The 24,720-nt window shown below is 34.6% G+C and overlaps 1 protein-coding gene and 1 long non-coding RNA gene across 2 annotated transcripts; one reads left to right on the top strand and one right to left on the bottom strand.

Moving 5' to 3' along the window:
* The first annotated feature begins 1,839 nt into the window (after positions 1 to 1,839).
* Positions 1,840 to 6,604, top strand: LOC110782986 (uncharacterized). Its single transcript, XM_021987275.2, has 8 exons — positions 1,840 to 2,005; positions 2,243 to 2,580; positions 3,561 to 3,632; positions 4,859 to 4,926; positions 5,060 to 5,216; positions 5,424 to 5,504; positions 5,606 to 5,695; positions 6,231 to 6,604. Exons 2-8 carry the CDS (start codon positions 2,317 to 2,319, stop codon positions 6,348 to 6,350), a joined length of 852 nt encoding a protein of 283 aa, XP_021842967.1. The 5' UTR covers positions 1,840 to 2,005; positions 2,243 to 2,316; the 3' UTR covers positions 6,351 to 6,604.
* A 1,021-nt stretch (positions 6,605 to 7,625) lies between these two features.
* On the bottom strand, positions 7,626 to 12,931 carry LOC110782984 (uncharacterized). The gene is made up of 2 exons (XR_002532002.2): positions 12,622 to 12,931; positions 7,626 to 7,893 (listed from the first exon to the last, which is right to left on the bottom strand). It is a non-coding gene; the product is annotated as an uncharacterized lncRNA (long non-coding RNA).
* Positions 12,932 to 24,720: the final 11,789 nt, after the last annotated feature.

Genomic DNA, 24,720 nt, shown 5'->3' with positions numbered 1-24,720 from the left:
ATCATTTTTGTACCATTAAAACACGGAATAGGGCTACAACTCCAATTCCCTCCTAGGACAAGATAGGTATCTCAACCCTATCCCCTGTGCTTTTGTCGCATATACAAACCACGGAATAGGGCTCATATTCCCATTCCCACCCTAGGACAAGATGGGGATTTCAGTCCTATTCCGTGTTTTTTCTATTTTGTCTCCATTACAAAACACAGAATAGGGTTCCCAACCCAATTCCAACCCTAGGACAAGATAGGGATCTCAACCCTATTCCATGTTTTTTTCCCTTTGTCGCATTACAATACACGGAATAGGGCTCCCACTCCAATTTTCTCCCTAGGACAAGATAGGGATCTCAACCCTATTCCGTGTTTTTTCATTTTTGTTATTACGTGTTTTTCCTCAACTAATTCTTCGTCGAATTTATTACATTTGTTATTATTATTTAGTTAATATTTTTATTATGTTTTTAATAATGCATTATTAAGGGTTTTTTAGGTTCATTTATTAATTATAATGTCAATAAATAATTTTTTCAAATGAACACAAGTGAACATTTTTTCCTTAAATAATTATTAACTTAATTATAGTCAACAAATAAACAAACAAACTTAATTATAGTCAACAAATAAACAAACATAATAAAAATTCATCTACGTTCTCGGCCAAAATTTCACTCCAATCACGATGATGACGTGGTGGTCGGGCCAATGATGGCGGTGGCTAAGGTGGGGCCGATAAAATAGTGGTTGCCGGAATTTAGTGGTGGTTCTAGTGAGAGAAAATGGGGTAAGTGAGTGGGGGTAGTGGGGGTGAGTGAGAGTGGGTGAGGTGGGGTGGGGTGGGGTGGGATGAGAGGGACAAGAGGGACATTTCATTAAATAAAGATGGGCGTTTTGCGTAAAAATGGGCGTCGAATAGTAATGCCCTTTTTTTATCATACCGTCTAATATTTACGAAGTATGTATTTTATAACATGCGTTATTCAACTACAAGGATGATTATTGGGGTTGCGGGATGAGCGAAAGAACAGGATCCAAAAATTTCAGATATAGTATACGAGTAGTTAGTTCTGTAAATATTAACGGATATAAAATTGGAGTAGTGATTAAGGTGTTGTGTAATACTCAAGGTGTAGGGTTCGATTCTTTTTGTGGGATACCTAACAATGGAAAACTGGTTAGGATAAGAGGATAGATATAAAAGATATTTGATTTAAAAATATGAAGAGAGAAGAAAATGTCAAGAACGAAGCAATGCCCTAGTCACGCTCATTACCAAAATATCAACTTAGGCATGTGTTGGCATCATGCCATTGTCTCAACATTTTCCTTCCTTTGGGATAAGATGAGCGTATGTGGATCACGGACATGAATCGGGCATTAGTCATTAGTGAGGCGGGAGAGAGATATTGACAAATAAGTTGATGACCAAAATGGAAAGGGCAATTATTGGCTTTGCACTAACAATACCTCTTTTTATTCACCTTCCTTTGTTCTCATTGGATGAAGGTCTCATTTTAAGAAATTACATGGGCTCCATTGTCCTGGACTCTGGGTGATTTATACCAACAACATTTTGACAAAGTGCTTAAGAATTAAAATTAAGGGCTTGTGTCTCATGCTTTTACAAAAAAACTTAATAGATTACTTTATTACAGATTGTATCATCATTCGCAATATAAAATACGAAAAAAAAAAAAAAAAAAAGTTCATCCATACTTAAAATTGGAGTGAAATCTAAAGAGAGGGATGGTCAATTTCCGACATGGCGACATTTACACAAGTTGCCATAACGTACACTTGACAAAGAATAAATAGCCGTAAGTAACGCGAAAGGATCAAAGATGTTACATGTCCAAAACGCGGTGATCAGCTGTTATCTAAGACACTTTCCATCTCTCTGTAAATCATTGTTTACCATTTTCCTCTCTCCTCCTAAATTTGGTCTTCCATTTTCTCTCTCTTTCTTTCGCCATTGTCAACCAGTACGCTATTCCGCTGCATTTCAGGTATATATCTCTCTCTAAATCCTTGCATTTCTTCCCACATTTTTCCAATTTTTGTAATTTCTCCCAATTTTATTTGTTTTTGTATTGAAGATTGAAATCCTCCGATCCGCTGGTTTATCCTCAGCGTGATCTTGGATTTCACGAATAATCCCTCCATTTTTTCGATTTAATTGCATTTTCCACCCTTTTTTTTTTGTTGCAATGTTAGTGATATGATTGAATTTCATGCAATTCCAGGTGGGTTTGAATCGATTGACCATTTTGATTTTGGGGTAAATTTTAGCGATTCCGATACTCAATTAATTTCATAAATGGGAGAGCATTTGGTGTTGTATGTGGACCGTTTGGTGAATCCTACGAGTGCGCAAGAGGCCGAGGGAGCGGTGGCAGCTTCGTCGTCGTCGAATTCGGGGTTGAAGGAGAAATTAGAGGATAGAGTAGAAGGAATTGAAGATGAAAGAGAAGGAGCAGGAGAAGATGAACCCCTTATTCAGCTCGCTGAATGTCGAATTTGCCAGGAAGAAGATTGTGTTGATAGTTTGGAAGTCCCCTGTCGTTGTTGTGGCAGCTTGAAGGTATTCCCAAATTATTAAAAATAAATTGTTACTTTAATTTTTTAGTGTTTTTTTTAATTGTCCGCGTCAATTGTTCCTTTTCTTATGTTTGATTTGATGTGAGTCGAGATAGAATTTTCGTAATTTGAAATGAAATTGAGGGAATGGGAGCACCATTTGAGATTTAGGAAGAGTTAGCAAGGGTATTAAGTGTTAATTCTGTTACAAATGACCTAATCTAGAGATTTGTAGTATCGATTTTATTTTATCGAGTTTTTGGTGAAAAGTCTGTGAAAATAATGTGATGTAAAGATGGACCTAACATTGTCTAAGAATTCATTCAATTCAGGACCTCAGTATTGAACATGTTATTAAGACAATAGTGTTGGTTCTAATGGCATGTTAACTAATTAATTTCGGAATTAACTAGTTTATACGAGGTTGGCGTGTTAGTTTTAATAAAGGTCATATGACAGGACTGTTGTTTATATTGTTTTAGGTAGGCCATGGTATATAATTGTATATTGCAATGTAGCCATGTTATAAATTGTTAGAGCTAGAGTCATAAACTTACAACTGACAAGAAGGAAGGAGAGTGGAAGTAGACTGATGAGATAGAAACAAAAGCTTTTGATGGCCGTGATGAATTTTGGGATACATTTTTGAGCGAGGTTGTGTGGAAAGAGTAAAACTTCGGTAATGATGCAGAAAAGAAGGTTGGGCTTGCTTGTTGGTTCTATTTTGGTAGTCTTAATTGATTGTATACCTGAAATGACAAAAAGAAAGCATCTTTTACTCTAGTGTTAATGCAAGTCAATGCCAGACTTCTGATTTGGCTTGAAAAGACACTCACCGAGGGTGTGTTATTCTTCATTTTATGTCTCTTTGTTCGGCTCTCAGATATGGCAATTAGTGTCTTGCTCATCTTTAAGCAGCTGTTAGCTCTCACTATCTAATACCTTTACACGACGACATATTGACTTTTCCTGGTTTATGTGCAGTATGCACATAGAAAATGTGTTCAGCGCTGGTGCAATGAGAAAGGAGACATAACGTGTGAGATCTGCCACCAGGTATGCTAATTTATTTATTTCTGGATACATTACATCAAACAGATGGCTGTAAATGGGAGTTTTCCATAACTCCATCTGATTGATTTTGACAGTAGCAATTGCTTCTATAAGATAAAGAGTAAAAGTATTTTTGTAGGAGATCTTGTATTAAGGTTAATTTCGAAAATATCTCAAGAACTTTAATACCGCTGCACCATTTCTTGTCAAGAGTGATTTGGTGAATGTGTTTTTTGGTTGTCTATATCAGCTAAAAGAATTTCTTTTTACCTTTGATAGTACTATAGTAATGATAGATGTTTTTACTGTTTGTTTCTCGAGATGAGACCTGCCATTTGAATCAGGTTACACTGAAACAAAGTGATGAACAAGTTCTTACAAGTGTTTAAACTTACATTGAATGAGGTGTGTGGAGCTCCCTGCAATTTGCTTTTTGTTATGGTCCATCAATTGTCCGGTGGCTCCCAATGTGACACACTGTATGCTCCAAAGCACATCTCTTGGGATTGCTTTTGGACAATAAAAGAGTGGCATTTTACGACCTCTACCATCTGGGAAAAAGGCTATTTGATGATTAAAGTACTATTTAAATTTTAAAGAATCGGTCTCACTTTTCTTTTAGGCCTGTGCCTTAATAATGGCTCCCATCTTGTGGTCTATTTTACATGCCTTCCCTCATCTCAAACCCTGCCATTTGAGGTATAGGGCTTGTTATGAGTCGGAGGAGTATTTGTTTAAAATAAAGATGAGCATTGTAAAATGTGAGTTTCTTCCCATTTTGTTAACATCTCAGACCTGGGACTGAGCATCGATGCAAGGTCCTTTGAAGTACTTTATAATTATCAAGTTTTGGCGTGTTGCACTGGCTTCCTCCATAGTATCCGAGAAGTTACTGTTTTCCCTTCCATCATGTCCTCCAAGAAGGAAGTTGCAAAGCTAGAGTCCAGGGGTAATTTAAAGGGATACAAAATATGTTACTGCTTGCATGTCAAGTTTTGGGACCCGCTATAAGCTAAATTTCTCAATTATCTCCTAAATCTGATACCCTGTTAGTTTTGTGTTTCTCATGTTGCCTTTATTGCATTTTATAGGTAACCGTCAATTAAAATCTTTCTATTTAAAGGTTTAGCTGAGACTTAGATCTCTGATGCATCATTGAGCACTATTTAACTGCTCTGTTTATTTGTGTATGTTATTTGGCTGATGATCGATTTTTGCACATCTTATAGCCTTACCAACCTAATTACACTGCTCCTCCACCACCACCCCATCCTGAAGATGCTGCAATTGATATCGGGTGAGTATTTTTGTTGTTGCGGTGTGGCCCCCACTCCCTGAGTGCAGTTGTACACAAAATAGGAGTGTTAATTCTTTTTTCCCCTTCTCTTTAAACTCTCTACTGTCTCATGCTTGATTATTGTCATTCGCAGTGGAGGCTGGACAATATCTGGTACTCCTTTGGACTTGCATGATCCTCGTCTTCTGGCAATTGCCGAGGCAGAACGACAGTTTTTGGAAGCTGAGTATGATGACTATGCTGCTACTAGTGCTAGTGGAGCTGCATTTTGCCGTTCAGCTGCTCTCATTGTAAGCTTCAAAGCCAATGTGTGAAAATAGAGTTATCAGATAAAAATAGACGTAGACATCATAACCAATCTCCAGATTGAATACTTGTTTATGTGCCTGTGACAAATATGTTTAGAAGCGGGCATGATGCATTGTCAAGGTTCTTCTTGTCAGCAGTTTAAAACTGAACATGCTCACAACATGTTGACATTTTATTTTTCTTGGCAGCTGATGGCCCTTCTGCTGCTAAGGCATGCTTGGAGTGCACCAGATGCTGATGGTGAAGACGACATGTCGGCATTTTTCTCGGTAAGTAAGATGTAGATGTATACTATGTCACTGTCTTTTATAATCAATGCTAAATTTTACAAAGTCTTGCGCTGCTTCGTGTTGACTGTTTTCCTTTGCAGCTTTTCTTGCTCAGGGCTGCTGGATTTCTGTTGCCTTGTTACATTATGGCATGGGCCATCAGTATCTTGCAACGCAGAAGACAACAACAGGTAGACAGACAATATTTCCTTCCCTTTTTTTTATACTCATCTGTCATGATCTTTTGGTTCAATGCTTATTTTGGTTAACAGTTTTTGGTTGGATGATTTTATCTCTACCCTTGGATTTGGTTTTTAACTTCTAGAGTAAGGAATACTGGTTCTGAGATTCATGTTGTGCATTTGCTGAATGCAAATTGAACTACGAGAACAATCTGATTTGTCAACTTTTTTTTTTTTTTTGTCATGAACGAACTATTTACAAATTAAACCACCTAGTTTATCAATTTTCTGGGAAATGATACAAAGAAAGATTGACTACTTTTCAACCTTTATTAAAGGGGTTAGAGCTCTATTAAAAATTGACTACTTTTCTTACTTGCCAACCACAGTGACATACAAGATAGACATGATTTGTTATGAGCAAGATATGCCAATCAATTGATCATCCGCAAAATGTGTTCAATAGTTTCAACATGATAAGTGAGCTGTATATCTGTAATTGTTATTATTGCCTGCTTAACCAGAATAATTCTGTTATTTTCAGGAAGCTGCGGCGTTGGCGGCAACTCAGGTTGCCTTTGTGCTTCAATCGGGGCAACATAGGGGTTTGCAATTTATGATAGCTCCGCGTTCTCCCTCTGTTGTGGGCCAAGAAGCAGTTTAGTGCTCTTTTAATAGCAGTACCTGCATCCTTGAGAAGAAAATGGTGATTAACATCGCCCCTTTCCAAGTCGATCTATTTTGTTTTTAAATTGCTTTTAACCCTAAATTCCACCATTGTTTTTAATTATCTGTTAGCCTAAAAGTCCAGGAGCCAGTTATTCTTTGTAAGAGTTAATATTCAACCGGCTTGATGCTGTATATAAAGGTCTTATCTTGAGTTGGTAAAGGAAAATTATGGGTATTTCCCAAACCTGAGTCCTTGGTTTTCATCTGAGCAAGTTTATGTATTTAAATTACATAAAGAAGTACAACAGCTACCAACTTCTTTTCTTAAACCAAAGTGTTTGTAATTTACTAACTGTCATTGCAGGAACATACTTTGGTAATTTTCCGAAAATGTTAACAGCTTGAAGATTAATATAACTGTGGGTTATAAATTTTGTAACCTTGTATTTTAATCCGGTTATGTCCGTACACATAAAAGTTCTCACTATATCAAAGGTTAATGTCTCCAAGATTGATCAAATTTTGTCAATTAATTAATAGCTAAAGCTGGCGAAGAATATATTCTACCTGATTGTGATGGATAATGAACCTTTATAAAAGCCGAGAATTGGGTTCATTTCATCACAGTAAACATACTAATTTAATCTCTGGACAATGTTAATGCCAATGTATTATCTTTAGTAAGTAACAAAAGTAACACATTAACAAGCTTATACACTGATTTATTTTAACCTATGGTTTTTAATCCAACAAATTACCATTATTGTTCATGATTATGAGAGTGCATCCTTGTCATCAAAGGCGGCTGGCAAATGAAGCTCTTTACATTCAAACTAAAGTGACAAAAAGACTAACCTTTAAGACCAACCTTGAGAATCAAAAAAGATAAAGACAATCCAAATTTTTATAATTTCCTTAACCCTAAATTTTCATTTCTGGTGAAATTGAAAAACAGAGGTTGATGACTAACTCCTATCCCGAGATCACATTAACTTTAATTAAAGCAAAAAGGGTATCTACTAATAAGTACTTAATGCAAGCCTTAAAAGAGTACTAAAATCACGTACGAAAATCTAAAGAAAAAGACCCATTTCAAGTATTTCTTCTTTGGGAATAACTTATGACCAAGGACAATTGCTTAATTATGAGGTTATCTATCCAAATTAGATCAAATCTCATCTAATAATAGATGTAGCGTAATCGTCAAGGGTCGGACAAAAAACAGGTAACATTAGAGTTCAAGGCCAGTCGATATAACACAATGCACAAGTTTTCTCTTGATAAATTTGACAAAAAATTTCTTGTATGTATACACAAATATACACAAATATACAGGGTGAAAATGAGGCGACCGCGCCGAAAACAAAAATTGCCAGGGTCGTATACAGTTTGCTGAGTTAGAAAAGGAGCACCAACCCAAATGATAGCAGCATGTTTAAGTGCTCCAAGCTTTTAAAAGTGTGTGCTGAAGATTACATGAAATAATCAATTTAACAAAGCATCCATCCAATGACCCTCTTTATTTTCACTTTGATTTGCTACATAAAAAGAAAAGCAGAGAATCAGCACATCATAACAACATCTCAGCAAGAGTTTTATGACCAGTCTCCCTTTAATTTTACGGCACAATAGAATATAATCACCTCATTTCCATAAAGCATCACCAGTTATATGCTTTTTTAGACTGTTTTTATTTCATCCCATTTGATTTACTAGTAATTAAAATTTCCAATTCTCATATATGCAACCTTAACAGCAAACTTTAGGCATTAAATCATCTACGTTTTGTATTCTACTTAGAGCTTCATTTTAGGTTGCACATATCATTTTCCTTCAAAATTTCAAACGAATAAACACGAGTATAAAAAATGAGAAAAAAAGAGCGGGAAGTGGTTTGTGAAACATAAGATGAGGAATGTAGGATTTGGAAACAGAAAGAAAGACCAAGAAAAGCATAAAACAAACACATTAAGCACAAGAAACCAAGGGGACTGGTATAGATAAAAGAGCTTGGAATTCTAAAGTGAGAAGGAGCAGATCTTAGTGGCATAAAGCAGCAGTTTGGTGTTTTTTAGGGGAGGGGCTGTTACATTCCCCCAATCTTTTTCCTTCCATTTTTTATATTTTTATTCTTTATATGCCAGGCTACTGTAGCAATTTAGTTAATGCTGGGTGGCTCATGCCTTGTCCCTCAGTCATTAACTTATATTTACCTTTCCTTAACAACAAAGGAATGACAAAGTGACCTAAGTAACCCTCTCCAAGCCGTGACTCTCTCTGTCCCGAATCAATAATCTCCCAACCCCTTGTAATTCAAGGTTTTCCATGGTTCAGTATATTTACAATAGGTCTTCTTACCATAATCTATCTCTACTTTAAGAATGTGACAGTTTTGCGGACATTCCAAACTAGTATACATGAATACATGAGTAGGTGTTTTCGAACGAGACTGTATTACAGTCGTGATTGTATGACCATTTAGGACAAGAACGGCCAATGACGACTTAGGAATAATCCATCATCCTCAAATTCAAAAAACGAGTAAGCATGGCCAGGTGAAATGGCAAGAAGGCAGGGGGGACACCGAGGGAACTTTATGTCTGGTCACCAAGACAAGAAAAGCTAAGCAAATGATAGGGATGTAAGGATACAGATGAAAAAGATACTTGGCTTCCCTAGGGTATTGTTCCAATCCCTTTATTCATCCTATTTAGATTCTTCCATAACAGCCTTAATTTTGCATAACTCACACTAGTCTAAATTTTGGGTGAATCTTAAACTTCTTCTGCCTGTTCTGGGTCCCTCTGCTTTTATGCTTTAAAACACTCTCTAAATCTTCAGGCAGATATATTACACTCCTGTTTCTACAGGAAGGGTGTCACAACAATACAAGGATTACAATCTCAGACTTTGCTTATTCTCTCACTTCTTTCTGAAGCAATACTCGTAGTAGGACTTCCCCGACCTCGCTCTGTTTCGAGTGTTTGTAGAGAAAATGACCCTAAGTGCCCATAAAACATTCATCCTTCTATTATGTATTGGTTTACTAGCAATAAAACCAGAGAGAGGTTGTAGTCTAAGGAGGGCAGAAATGGCCCTTGCGCCAAACGATGAAGATTCAAAACTCGTGCCAAACAATCGAGTGCTGCAAGGAGTCTCAAGGCAGGAACTCAATGCTAGTAGAAGATCAACTCCAGAAAACAAGAAATATGATCCAACCCAATCAAGCGAACGACGAGTTCGAAGAGGTTCTGACCCCATCCACAATAGGTCTTAAAAGGGTTGTGCAACTTGTTTCTTCTACTACACAGGTAAGGAGCAAGTTCACAAGGACGCACAAAGAAAAAATCAAGCAAACCAGAGATAAGTTAAAGGTTTGTGGTGAGTAACACTTCAAGGGGTTCTATGCGGCTTGATTGGTGAAATTTTGGTCTTTTTGAAGGTTCTTTCAGGGAAATATGTACAGTTGGAGCCAGTGAATCATAAACCACTGAACGCAAGCGGCAATGCATGAAGTGAGCCGATAATATCTCTTGTTTTGCAGTTGATATCTTATTCAAGTAAGAAACAAGGAGTGAGTACAGTTATTATGATGTTATGGCTCTCACAAAGGACAATATACAGTGCTTTTATTATACAGCTTGATTCTTTTTTGTTCGAGGTTTAGTTTTGTTTGAATCAGAAAGCTTTACAAGGTTTAAATTTGATTCTTTCTTTTGGTTTTCCCGCAATTTAATCAGTGCCTTTTTATTCTAAAATTCTCTAATTGAAAAACACCTTGTTTGTGATCTTCAGTGTGTCAAAAACATGTGCATGGTCCATTAGTCCTAACTTCAAATACTCTAGGCAAATACTCTTTCTTTTGTGTTCCTGCTGTGTTTCCCCATTCACAAATCAATTTTCCCGTTTCTTTTTTCTCGAGGATCAGGAAAGGGAGTTTTCGGGGAAGTGGAGTAAGAAATATCATAATTCCTATCCTTTCTATGGAGAATCAGTGCAAGAAGTTGGACCAGGGAACGATGTTAACATGAGAGGAGCTGCATAGCTCTTCGGCAAGCTTTGCATCTTTTCTGGAAATATGCACAGCCAAATGGTTGAAGCATCTTTGGTGGTTTAATGACACCTATCCTTCAAGAGAGCATCTAACTCTTAACTTCTCTATCAGCCCACTATATTTTACTTGTAGGAATAATATGTCATATCACAGTCATTAACTAATTATCTCATCCCAATAGCATTGGTTAACATAAGATAGGCACAACTCACAAGTCGCACAACCGCACAAGTATCTGTAGGATTTGCATTTTGGTTTAAATACGATGCTTGGATGAATCGACAAAGATGTCAATTCTACACAAAGGAAACAACCTTCAAGCAGATGTGAGGTTTCTCACTGTAAGAAGATGTTTAGCATAGGCAAGGAGACCAGTATTTACAACTAGATCTTTCTAATAGGATAACTATACCGTACAGAATGTCTCGAAGAAATCTTTTAGGGCGTAAAGAAGATATCTGCACGTGTTCCAACGACTAGGAAATCATCAGTGAACTAACTCAGTAATGATTAGATGACACAATCAGAATTATATGGAGAAATATAATTAATAAAGTGTATGATAATCCTTTGCCAATCCCAAAGCATATCTGTAGAAAGTAAATATGAAAATGGGGGCAAGATATAGACAAAGAAGCTATAGGTATTAGGAAAAAGGCAGGAAGAAGCATTACACTATAGATAATGAAAATGGCTAAAACTATCATTTTCACAAAACAGATCGGGTTGTTTTTCTAGTAAAAATCAGTAGGAAGTTTCACTAGGGTTTTAGAAGAGGAGGGGCTTAAGGAAAAGTACAGAGAGTGTATGTCAGAAAACATTATCGAGAGTGATAAACAGAGAAATTTTCTGTGAAGGGGATAGTCCGATTAACTGGGTTTGGTTTCAGCAAAATTTATGATTGGCATTACCTTGTTGCTAAACAGTATTCATCCTTGATACACATGTACAACACCTAACCAAGCTCCAAAATGTATCTCTCCGAAATACAGACTACTATCTTGTTATTTTAACAAACAAGATACTAATTCGGTCTGCCAACCTCTGAGATAACTAACGTTACAAAATTCATCTTCAGACCATCTGTGCAGTGTGTAGACTTACACAAGGAGCAATGTAGCAAGATAAAAGGAAAAATAGTGAAAGCTCACTAATAGACTCATACACAATTCAGACTTCACCGCGTGCATCTTCACGACGCTGTCATTGTGAACCTTAACTACGATATAGAAAGGATAAGCTACAAAATCTAGCCTAAGAAATAAGTAGTGTGCCACTTTCATTTCTTTTATTTGGATCCTATATTTTTTTCTTACAATTTCTAGATTTTATGATGCTCTATCTAACCAAAAAGAGAAAGGGGCAAGAAGACATCATGTTGATTGCCTTCCCTTTCTCTTGTTTTCCTATCCACCAAAACTTACTAGTTGTTAAAATTTTGTTTTGAGAGGGTGAATTTCCTACATACAAATCTGTTAGATATTGTGAAACTCCGTGAATTGGAGTGTACTCCTGTCAGCAAAAGTAGATACTACTCATACTAGCATCAATCTTCCCAGAAACCTCAAGTCCTCAAGAACAGAAAACATTTTCTTAATTGGTTGTACTAAACATGAAATTAGGTACTAAAATTACACAAATCACTCTTGTCTTTAAGTATACCCAATGAGCCAATGATCAACCATTCCAATTAATCAGCAAATCCCAGTGCCAAACTCTAGTCACATTACAAGGGAATCCAAATCAACCACATTTTAAAAACTCACCATTGTGCTAATCGTATTCTTTACCATTATGTTCCTAGCCCGGGTACGCCAAAGCTAGGTGTATATGCCGAAACACCTAAAAATCTATATAAGCATGGAGTCACCTCGAATGAGAAAGAAAAAGAAAAAAGCATGATATTGATAACGCAAAAAGAAGTTGGATTTTTGAAGAAATGGTCCAACCGAATAGTTCACCTTGGACACATTTACTAAATTCAGCATCAAACTTGAAATGCAGAAAACGACACCCACTATCCCCAACTAAAAGGGGGCAGAAAAGGGCATGAATTTTGAATTTTAGATAGACCAAACAGAAAATTAAAGAACAATCAAATAAATAAATGACACAATTTTTACAGCAATTGTGTAAATTTGAAAGGAATTTAATAGAAATTGAAAACTGGGGAGACTAAAAATTAATTGAAGGGGGGAATTCTACTGTGTACCTGAACTACAACGAAAGGTGTGGAGTTTGTTCGAAATTCGTCAATGGAGGATCTTCTACGATAGTACGGAAACCCAGAAAGTGATGCGTTTGAAGAACGGAGGAATACGGTGCGTTTTAGTCCTGTTGAATTTGTCTAGAGTTGACAATTTTGTGAATAGTCGTCAATCAATGTTGATTGAGCCGAACCCGACTTATCCGTCACAAACCCAAGTCAGATATAAGTCTAATCGAACTTGACCTGTATGCAAAATGGTGAAAAACCTAATATGATCTAAAATGAAATTGACCTAACCTGAACTCATATGATAGGTTTGATCGATTTATAGTATGGTAGTTCAAACCGCACCAAATTGCAAATCGAACCGTATTTTTGCCGGTTCGGTGTGGTTTAAGGTTAGAAAGAAATTTAACTTTTTTTATCAAACTGAGGATTGCAGCATAGGTGTGGTTTCATTTTTATTTATTTATTTGAAACCAAACTGTACGTAAGTGATGTGGTTTGTTGGTTAAACCACAAACTATACTTTTACGCGATTTCTTAGTATTTTAAACGAAAGTGATGTAATTAGTAATTTTATTATTTAAAGTTCATAATTTTGATTTTTGCATTATAAATATATACATAAATGATTTCAACAGAAGAAATAGAAAATATAAAATTTAGCAATGCTTTATAAAACAAAGGGTTTAAACTGCCAACCACAGCGCATCATATAGCATTTTACGGTGTAGTATGGTGTGATTTGATATTTTTGGCTATGATGCGGTTTTCTCAAATCACATTTACACGTTGGGTTTGGTTTGGGGTCAAACTGCACTAAATCGGACCATGTACACCCCTAAAATCCTAAACATAATGACCTGGCATGAACATGACATGAGAAGATAGGGATGTCTCATACCTGATTTGAGTAACCGAATTGACAACTCTAAGAATAAATAGACCGATTTTTTACTTAAATGCTATAAACTTCTAAATTCCCAAAATATATCCCTTGTTATATTATTCCTGATCTATTGTCCACGTCAACATTAGTTTGATGAGTAATTATCTTTTCTCAGTTTAGTACAAACTGACCACTTGAAATAGAGAATTTTTCCAAGACAAAATCTCCAATTGAATTGGCGAGTATCCTAATAAGCATCATTTTTCAATTGGCGATTTTCTGTTGATTTAATGGAATTTGGTTTCTACTACATGACTAATTTAGTAGGCGATTCGTTAATTATAAATTGCCAATCAACTCAAGTTGCTATTTAGTGACAAATTTGTGTTGACATGTTAAAAAAGAATAGTCCAATTTTCTTTGCCGTCATGGATTGAGAATTGAATGAAATTGAACATATTTTAGGCTTTAAGGCGCAAATGATCATCTAGATTAGTTGATGATATAATTATAATGCACAAAAATAGATATTAATAAATACACTTGTTAGTTGTTACAGGTGCAAAGGCCTTATTTGGCTAGCTTCTATAGTCATCCACCAACCTCACAAAGGACAATGAAAAAGGGTTTTGTTGATCAAAAAGAATTTTGTTTCTACCTTTACCTTTACCTTAACCTTAACCTTTCGAGCTAGCCATAACCATCTTGCCTCAAAGGATACCACAAAACCATCGATCAAATAGGAAGCTAGATCACCATGTCGCCATATTTGATATTTCTGCGAGCCAATAGCCTGGTTTTACGTTATAAGCACTCTCTTTTGATTTCCCCAGTATAACACATCTTTCGGCCAACTCTTCTATAAAGGGATAGAAGATAATCTCACAAATTTGTGCATCAAAAGTACTACGTACTATATCACACTTCCACTCCGCACCAGGGCCGGTTTTGAGGGTGTGCGAGGTGAGCGACGGAACAGGGCCCCAAATGTTCAGAATATAATATAATTAGTTTCCTTAATGCAAACAAAAACAAAGTTGGAGTAGTGGTCAAGGTCTTATTGCATGTGTAATACACAAGGTCTTGGGTTGAATTCCTATCAAGTTTATTTTTTAATTCTCTTTCCTTTTTTTTTTTAATAACGAGGGCCTCATTTAGAAAATCGGCATAGGGCCCCACAGTCATGACATCATTATGGCCCCGGCACTGCTCCGCACATTCATAATCAATTAATTCAGAGGGTAGAAATGTAGGGATATACGGCCTTACCTTATTTTATAAGCCAAGGATCTGACCATACATTAATGTCAACGCTATTGCCCACCCTCCATAATAAGAGCATCTCAAATGGTTGTAACGAGTGACTTGCTTGCAATTTTTAGATATTCCAAGCTATTAGCTTGACCATTGGAGTTGAAATAATAAATTAGCTTGGCCAAGCAAATTAGCTTATTTAAATTAATTTGCTTGAAAAAACATGGCCAATGAAATAATATTAAATTAAATTAAATTAAAATATTGATTGACAAATATGACTACATTAAATATCAAGCTAGTAGCTAACCACTAGGGTACTAACTAACTCGAAAGAGAAGTAGCTTGAAATATTATGTGGCATGACAAGCTAATTTAGAAATTAGCTTACCATTGTAGATGTTCTAAGCCATCCATCAAAAGATATTTAGCACCCCACATACTCCACCAAGAATAGTTAGGATCATACCACGATAAGCCTCAAGAACCTCTGAGTGCTTAAAATATCTCGCCTTTAGTACCCAGTGTCCGGTGAAGAAGAGAGTCTCTCCAAATTGTATAGATGCCACATTTGTTTTTCAAGTAGCGCTTGATTAAAGCACCTTAAGTCATGGGACACTAATCTCCCTTTCATCTTTGGTCGGTACACTTAACTTCTCCCAACTATGCCAATGAAGTTTACGGTCATCTAGAATTGATCCTCACCAAAATCGGGCCTATAAAGCATGAATCTCATCAATAAGGTCATTCGGGATTTTAAAATACTCATCAATTAGTAGGAATAGCTTGTGCCACCGCCTTAATGAGTACCTCTTTTCCCAATCTTGATAGTAGTTTCTCCTTCCACCCACTCATCTTTTTCCATACCCTCTCCTTCAAACACGTGGATTGCCTTCTTCGATCTACCTATAATTGTCGGCAGACCAAGATACTTCTCATGTCTTTCTACGGCTAGCACCCCTGGAGTATCGACAATCTCCTTTCTCCTCTCGATAGACACACATTTACTAAAAGCAACTTTTGTTTTGTTGAGAATAATTTTCTGGTCAGATGCTCTTTCATTTGTACTGATAATATCAGCAATCACCGAGCATTCCTGTAAGTTAGCTTTAGCAAAAAGTATACTATCATTGGAAAAAAACAAGTGTGTCACTCTAAGGGCGTCATTGCATATTTTGGCTCTGGTGAATCTTATTTTCACCTGCAGCTTTTGTAATGAGAGTTGAGAAAACATTTACACATAGTAAAATACGTAAGGAGATATTGGGTCACCTTGTTGTATCCCCCGAGATGGAGACATCGTCCCTGCAATAGTACCATTCACTTTGAAAGAAAAAGCTACGGTTGCCAGCCAGTCCATAATCCTTCTCACCCAGATACTACTGAACCCCATTTATACATCACCATATCCAAAAAAAAGTCCACTCCATCTTGTCGTACGTCTTACTCATGTCAAGTTTTAGAGTCACTAACCCATCAAGACCCTCGATCCCCCCTTCCTCTTCATAGAATGAAAAATTTTGAACGCCACAAGTGCATTATCCGTAGAGCTGGCAATGGGTTGGGGTGGGTCGAAATCAGGTCGACCCATTTATAAACGGGTTGAGATTTTTCGAACCCAACCCGACATGTTTAGTTAAACGGGTTGATATTTTCAACCCAACCCAACCCAACTATAAACGGGTTGACCTGAAGTTGACCCGTTTAATTTTCTTTTTTTCCACTTTTAAGTGTAAATTGACTTGACTATAGAATTGCGAGGTGATTTTTTTGTGGCATATCTCATAGCAAAAAGTAATACTTCAATATGTATTGACATGAATCAAAACGTCAAATAATTATTCAATATTGAAGGAAAAATGAGAGAAAATCTTTCAAATAACATTCTACATATCTATATTACATACTTGGTTGAATTTAAACGGGTTAGGCGGGTTGTTTTCGGGTTGAAAATTTCAACCTGACCCAACCCATTTAATTAAATGGGTTGGGTTGGGTTGACCCATTTAATTAAACGGGTTGAAAATCTTGACCCAACCTTTTATTATTGGGTTGGATTCAGGTTGGGTTGGTGGGTTGGGTCAATTTTTACCAGCTCTAATTATCCGTAATGAGGTAACCCGGTACAAAAGCACTTTGGTTAACGAAAATTATATCATTTAGGAACCATTTAGGCTTATTTGCCAGGGTTTTTTAATATAATTTTGCAGACCACACTACAACAGCTAATGGGTCTAAACTCTGTCATATACTTCGGATCGAACACTTAGGAATTAAAACAATGCACATTCTATTAATTTCAAATAAGTCTACATGTCCATACCACCACCTTTTGACCAGATCAGTAATATCTGCTCCAACAATATGCCAAAATTTCTAAAAAAAGAGAGCATGCATACCATCGAATCCGGGGCTATGTTTGGATGCATTAGAAAAAGAGTTGTTTTTATTTCTTGCATGAATTAAAATTTGTGTAAATATACGAGTAATGAAATTGTAAAGGAAACATAAGAAAATATAGTGCATGGCATAAGCCCATAAAGGCATAAAGCCTATAATGATCGTAGTTTTGCCATAGAGGCATAGTGCCTATAGGCCATAGTGTGGGTTGGAGCCCAAATTAAGGTCCGTCCATTTCATGTTAGCATTGGGTGATCCAGTTCTACTATGGGTAAAATTAATTAGCCCGTGGGCCATTGCCCCAAAGAGATTTTTGTCAGCAGAATCCTCCCCTTGTTCAGTTGTTGGAGGAAAATGATACTCCAAATGTTACTCCCTTCGTCTCTTTTTGTTCTTTACGTTTGATATTTTTCACGCGTTATAACGACTAATTAATTTGCAACAAGATTTCTCAATTTTTTTTATTTAAACAAGATAAATTACGTTTATTTATAATGTTCACTTTTATTAAAATTCTGATATTGGGAAATGAGTAAAATTTAATGTTCCAATGAAAAAGTGTGAGATACTAAATGACTCAATTAATTTAATTGGTTAAAATAATAATTGGACACAAATTTTGATAGAATAATAACTAATAAGTCATTATGTGATAATATAAAAGGAAATGTAAATAACATTTTAAATACCCAAAAAGGAAAACATAAAGAACAAAAAGAGAATGAGGGAGTAGTTGGCAATACGCTTACACAAGTTATTATTTAAAAATGTGCACGATAAATATTGTAAAGCGGAGTAAAAGTTAACTCAAAATTCTCAAATATTAACCCGATATATGTAAAAGTTATCCAGCTCGATATATCCAGTATAATTTAGTGATAACATTTTTCATTTTAATAAAATTATTCCTTCAAAATCACCAATAATGAATAAGATTATCATTTAACCTTTGTTTATCCATTAACTTTATTTTCATAATATAAAAGTTAATCAAAACATATTAAAAGTTACAAAAAGTTTGGATTTCGGAGAAGAAGAACAAAGTTCAAAGCTTTTTTTTTGGGGGGGGGGGGGGGGTTGGTCAAAGGACGGTTTTTAGAGGGAAAATGGGTGTGGTTAGCTAAATTGAAGAACATGTGCCCTGCACATGCAAGTCACTGGCCGGGAAGTTTCAGTCAATGCTTGAAATGAGCAATTGGTTGCGCCTCGCAATTTTTTTTTAGTTTAAGGTCTTATTTCGCAAAAAAAAAAATTAAAAGTTATTTCGCAAATTTTGGATTATAAAAGGTTACTTTTAGCAAAATTTTCCAAGACTTTATTATTGACAATTTTTTTTTATTAGATAAGAAGAAAGAGCCAAGTGAAGCAATATCTATCACGTGTTAGTAAGTCCAGCTACGTACGTCTTTGCTTGGATCACTCTAAAGCATTTCGCAATTGATGAGAATCGATCTTGTGACCTCGAATTCTCCACCAACTTCACTACTTGTGTTGGTTATTTAATTAGTCAATTGTGATGGACTTTTAAGATGTACCTTGGTGGCTTTGTATTTATGGATACATCTAATTTAACCACTGTAAGAACTCAAGAACCATGCACTATATGTGATCGTCTTATGTCAGTATAAGAACAATTTGTTACCAAATAGTTGTACTTTCTAATCAAATAGCTACACATAATGATAAAATAGTTCTATTAGTTATAATCAATTAAATACTTATAATTTTTAATGCAAACCTCTTTATTAGCGCCTACTTGTGTTGTGCAGCGCCTGGGAAAGTTTGAATGCAGTAGAAGCAATACCTGCAGGAAAGGAACTTCCCCTTGACTCCCCAGTCTTCTATCCAACAACGCTTACACTTTATCATCGTATAGTTCAAAATTTTAATGGTGACATCAACAATTTTATGCATAAGGCGTCTCATAAATTAAAGACCCGAAGAAAATAAAATTGCATATCCAGGACCAAATATAAGCTTCAGGTAACCTAAATACACGTGTAATTAAAAAATGAGAATGTACCAAAAAAAAAAAACAATACGAACTATATATCTTGATGATTTTCAAGTACAAGAAAGTAGCTTTTAATTTTGCACTGCATAGTTAAATACAGTGACCTATCTAGAAATTTCGAGATGGGGTTGCAAAATTACTAACAAACACAACTTCGGATAAACTCGTAACCAAAAAAAATTGTGGCAACATTTAAATTAAATTAAAATTTGGGGCCAAATTTAATATAATTAGATATTCATCCATTATTGTATTAATCATGGATGTACACAACTCTTTGATATTTTTCCGACGGAGAACTCTGTTATTGATGTTTAGGGCCGTCGAAGAAATAGTAACCTTTTTGTATTATGATCCATTGTTTAGATTTTTCAGATTAATCAACTAAATTGTTACGCTGAAAGTTTGAAACACTTTAGTTGATTGTACCTACTCGATAATTAATTATTACACTTTTTACAATAACTTATTTTGCAAGTTATTTGTTCTACATTTTCTGTATATGCTACTACAGTACTACGTACGAAATAAACATATCTACAATCCATAAGTCATAAAACATAGTCTCTTTATGTATTATTTTCAAAATCGGTGAATCAAGAATCAACAAAATTTTAATATCTTATTTTATCTATAATCATTAGGCAAACTTACAATTTTGAAAATTATAACAAATTAAAATTGACAATAAAATAAAATAATAGAAGTATAATCCATGTAGCCAAAGAATGATTAAAAGAAAAGAAAAAAGTTAAAATCAAAATACAAATATACTCCACAAGACACCTCCTAGTAAAGCTAAAAAGAAACACAATTGGAGAGAAACGCAGGTAACAAGAGTCAAACCTTTGACCTTCCTACAGGGGCGAAGCCAGACCTTTTGTATAAGAGGGGCTGAAATTTTATATAGGAGTACTTGTCTAATTCCCTAAAATATAATACTACAATTTCAATAATAAATTCAACTTGTTGTTGTTTATTACAGTAAAATATAAATTGACCGAAAATTCTTAATATTTGAAGATACAAACACTAAAATACTTGGACACCATAAACAAAGAAGTTTTAAGTAACACCGACTAAGTATTGTTATGTTTAAAGTAGCTAGGTAACAAAAATTAAGTAACATATACTAAGTATTAAACGTATATATATTTTGTTGGACAACATACTTATTCTCTATTTCCATTGGATAACACTTTATGAAAAATCTAAATTAAGCACTAAAAAAGAAATGTAATGAAAATAATAAAAGAAGTTTGAGAAGCGAATATTACTTCAATAAAAAATAAAAAATGCTAGCCATATGATTCGAAAACAGAACTAGAATTTTGGCAGCTAACACCAAATACCAATGAACCAAAGGAGGAAGTTATTCACAAGTGCAACTTTTATCATATATTACTAGAATCTTAGGGGGTGGGGGGGCATGGCCTACCTAGCCCCCCACATAGCTTCGCCACTGCCTTCCTAGCCTTGGAAAACATAAGGTTTCCCTTCAATTGCCACTGAGGCAAACATTAATATATAAGTGATTCATTTTGACTAATTTAGTATTTATATATAATTATGTCAGCAACCTTCTCTTTTTTTTTCTCTCTCTTTTTTCCCTCTCTTTTTTCTGTTGGGGATCTGAGGGAATGGGGGTGCAACTGTACCCCCCCCGGATACACCACTGGTTGAATATAGGGGTTTATCAAATTAAAATAAGTGGCTTATAGTTTTGAAACTGGAATTAGTTGTGTGGTTTTAATTTCGGGTAATGAAATTAGGAATCGGCTCAAATCGTTTCCCTTTTTTGTCTTCAATGCTTTGGAACCAAAACCGGTTAGGTACATGATTACCAAATCTAATCGCTTAATTTTATTTTATTTACTAAAATTATGTCAAAGTCATAATGTTAACTAGATTAGATCCCGTGCACGCACGGATTATGATAATTATATTTTATAAAATATTTAACTAAATATCCCCAAAATACTGCATAATTATAAAAAAAAAAATCAACATACTCATTTAAATTTATTCATCTAATATGCATATTATATATGTGTAATATGCTAATTTGATCGACATATCGAGTGAATATATTTTTTCATTACTATAGTACCGATTTGACTAAAATATTATCAAAAAATATTTAGCAAAATTATTATCACGTGATATCTATTATTGCCATAATTTATTAACTTTTTTTTTCCCATACAAAGATAGTTTACAAAAAGGTAGAGAATAAAAATAAAATAAAAAGATATATATTTTTGGAAAATATTTTAGGCGGGAAAATTTTACATCAGGAAGTGACATGTGTCATTCCTAGTGTTTATTTTAGTATATTGTACTCGCTCCGTTTCTTTTTGTTCTTTACATTTGACATTTTACACGTTTATTAATATCTAATTAATGTGCATTGAGATTTCTCTATTTTTTTTATTTAAACAAGTAAATTACGTTTATTTATAATGTTTTCACTTTTATCAAAAACCTGATATTGGAAAAATGAGAAAAATTTAATGTTTTAATAGAAAAGTGTAAGAGATTAAATGACCCAGTGAATTTAATTGGTTAAAATAATCATTGGACACAAATTTTGATAGAATATTCAAACATTTGTGTGATAATATAAAAGGAAATGTAAAAAACATTTTGAAATATCAAAAAATGAAAACGTAAAGAACAAAAATAAACGGAGGGAGTAATAGATAAGGCACAAACAAAAGTGTTCATTTACTAATTTAGCCCGAATAAAAACAATATACCCCAAAAGATTGAATTACATGTAAAAATAAATAAATAAAGTTACCTTTTTTTTTTTTACAAATATTCCATTATAAAAGTTGAACAAACGGATACGCTAAATCGGAACATGTTCCGGTTCTCGGAATTTCGACTGGGACTCTTACTCACCCCTTGTACCATACGTAATAAGAATAAAAATTATACTCCATCTTAGTTATAATTAAACATGATTAAATTAATTCATGGCTTAATTAAATAGAATGTTGTCATTAGATCTAATGACAAATGTCTAGAGTTAAATCGATCAGAAATTAATTAAATTAAAGTTATAACTAAGTAAGTACATTTAACCAGATAGATAATCATGGGACAATCAAACATGGGTACTTGTAAGTTGTACTTTTTCATCTCGAAGAGTACATAAGTTCATGAACCTAATCCTTGTGTGTTGTGTGTCACAAAGATCTGAGACCGTTATCCATCATTTTACCTGTACCAATTCATTGTGTACGAATAATTTAAAAAAAAATGTTTGAATACATCAACTAGATCGTCTAAAGTATTCTTAATTATATCGAAGTATTAATTGAAAAAAAATCTTAATTTAATGGAAATATGTAAAGTAACTCTTAAAATGAAGTAAAAGAAATTGAATGTACGGAGTAGTAGCAACTAAAAACGGACAAAGGAGTACGTGTTAACAAAAAAAGTTCCAAGTCTAATACGGAGTACGTAGTAAAGAATGAGGGTCTATAAATAATACGTCACATGATGAAATCCCTCTTTTGCAATTGTAATTTATAGGAGTAATGATTTATTGGTCATTCGAAAAAGAGAAAACATACTCCGTATCACACACTCACATTTTTTGGGAAAATATATACATAGTACTTCACTTTACAATGCAATTTCAAGTAATAGTTTCATTAAAAGTACTCTCTGTAACCTTATTTGTTTACTCTATTGTCATTTTAGGAGTTGTTTGGTTGATATATAAAAATGGGGGAAGTGAAAATTCATGTGAATTTATAGATTGACTAGTTATTTGGTTGACATAAAAAAGTAAAAACGGAGGAAGTTGAAATTTATGGGAATTTTGAATTCCTACAAAACATGGGAAGTAAATTACCTATCCCTCCTTGGTCAATCAAAGTTCATAGGAATTTCTAATTCCCATGTTGTTAACCAAACAACTTAGAGAAATTCACACGAATTTAACAAGGGAACTAAATTCCCTTCAATTACAACTTCATGTGGGAATTCAATTCACATATCAACCAAACAAGCCCTTAGTATGTTCTCAATAGATTGTTCCATTACTAAACTGATTATGGACTGTAACTCTATTCTCACATAAAATACATTTGACCCGCCACTTTTGTCTTTTCTCAATTTCACCCATCCATATTTTAATAAAGCATATTTGGTGCAACGTGCATGGGGCGAACAATAAGATACTCAGGAAGAATTGGTGGAGAATTATGAAGAAGTTCTCTTTAAAAGGGGAAATTCTAAAGATGAACTACTGAGTAGTTAGGATAACTCATACTCCGTACCTCAAACCTCCTAAAAATTCCGTGACGACCAAAAATAACTCATACTCTGTATTAAAACACGAGGGAATAGGAGATTACTCCGTATATAATAATATATATGAATTATATGTTTATTTAAATTAGGTACGACGATAATGTAATTTACAAATGATTTTATAGAAAATCGAACAATAACCTATTTACCTTTTATACATATAACATGTTCACTATGATTGTACGTACAGTGTACTAAACTCGTTGTCGTTGCCCTTAAATCTGGAAGCTTAAAACAACTAAACAGGATCTGGTCTACTGATCATAACATTTACGGAGTAGTTCGTAATAATTAAGAATGGTTAACATATTACACTCCGTATTGTGTTGTCATGTCTCATCACTGATCACTCAGCTAGGCTAGCTAGCTTATCTCGTAGGTCATACTTTCTCTTAATTAGGGCCTAGCACTAATTATTTATTATTATTTATTTATATTATTATTATTTTAATATATAGAGGCATGTTAATTGTACAGCTAGTGATGTGAGTGATGTCATTGTGCTAGTTGACTAGGATTGCTTGACTTTCATGATTTCGTTGAACTTTGAGCTGCATACGTCATCCTTTTTTAATATTTGCAAATTGTCTTCCTTGGCTTCATCGTCCTAATTAAGCTTGTCATTTTTTGGGGGGCACGGCACATTACACATACGGGATTACGGAGTAAACAATACGGGGTACACCGTACACCATTCAAGGCCTTTAGGCACACTTTAATAATGGACTACTCTTTTAACTTTATAATTCCATCAGTTTTTTCTTTAAACTTTTTTTATCGGTAAGAGGAAGAAAATTAATACCAAGTATAAGCGATTGGCGAGGTTCGAATTTGTGAGTTGTGACATTCCAATTACAAGGTGTACTAAGCCTACCGTACATATGGAGTATATTTTATCACAAAAGAATAGGGCCTTAGTGCCTAAATTACACAAACTCATACCCCCATGTTTCACATTATTGATCATATTATTACTGATATTGGGATTCTCCTGAATTCTTTCTGCAATTGGAAAATCACACACGTCTACAATGAAGCAAATAAAGCAGCAGATTGGATCGCTAATGTTAGACATCTTGTTTCTACTAGCTTAGATATTGATATTTATAATAACTCTACTTTATTTCCTATCATTTCTTCTAATGCATTAGGAATGCCCCTCGTGAGGAGGGTCTCCTAGTGCTTTTCCTTTTCTTCTTACCTTGTAAAAAAA

This window comes from Spinacia oleracea, chromosome 1, assembly GCF_020520425.1.
Source record: "Spinacia oleracea cultivar Varoflay chromosome 1, BTI_SOV_V1, whole genome shotgun sequence".
NCBI lineage: Eukaryota > Viridiplantae > Streptophyta > Magnoliopsida > Caryophyllales > Amaranthaceae > Spinacia > Spinacia oleracea.
This window is presented reverse-complemented; position numbering and strand designations above follow the sequence as displayed.

What these genes read in the sequence shown, in the direction of transcription:
- LOC110782986 (XM_021987275.2), top strand. Translation starts at nt 2,317, where the DNA reads ATGGGAGAGCATTTGGTGTTGTATGTGGACCGTTTGGTGAATCCTACG. An exon ending in GTTGTTGTGGCAGCTTGAAG is followed by an intron (nt 2,581 to 3,560) that starts GTATTCCCAAAT and finishes GTTTATGTGCAG; the next exon opens with TATGCACATAGAAAATGTGT. An exon ending in GCCGTTCAGCTGCTCTCATT is followed by an intron (nt 5,217 to 5,423) that starts GTAAGCTTCAAA and finishes TTTTCTTGGCAG; the next exon opens with CTGATGGCCCTTCTGCTGCT.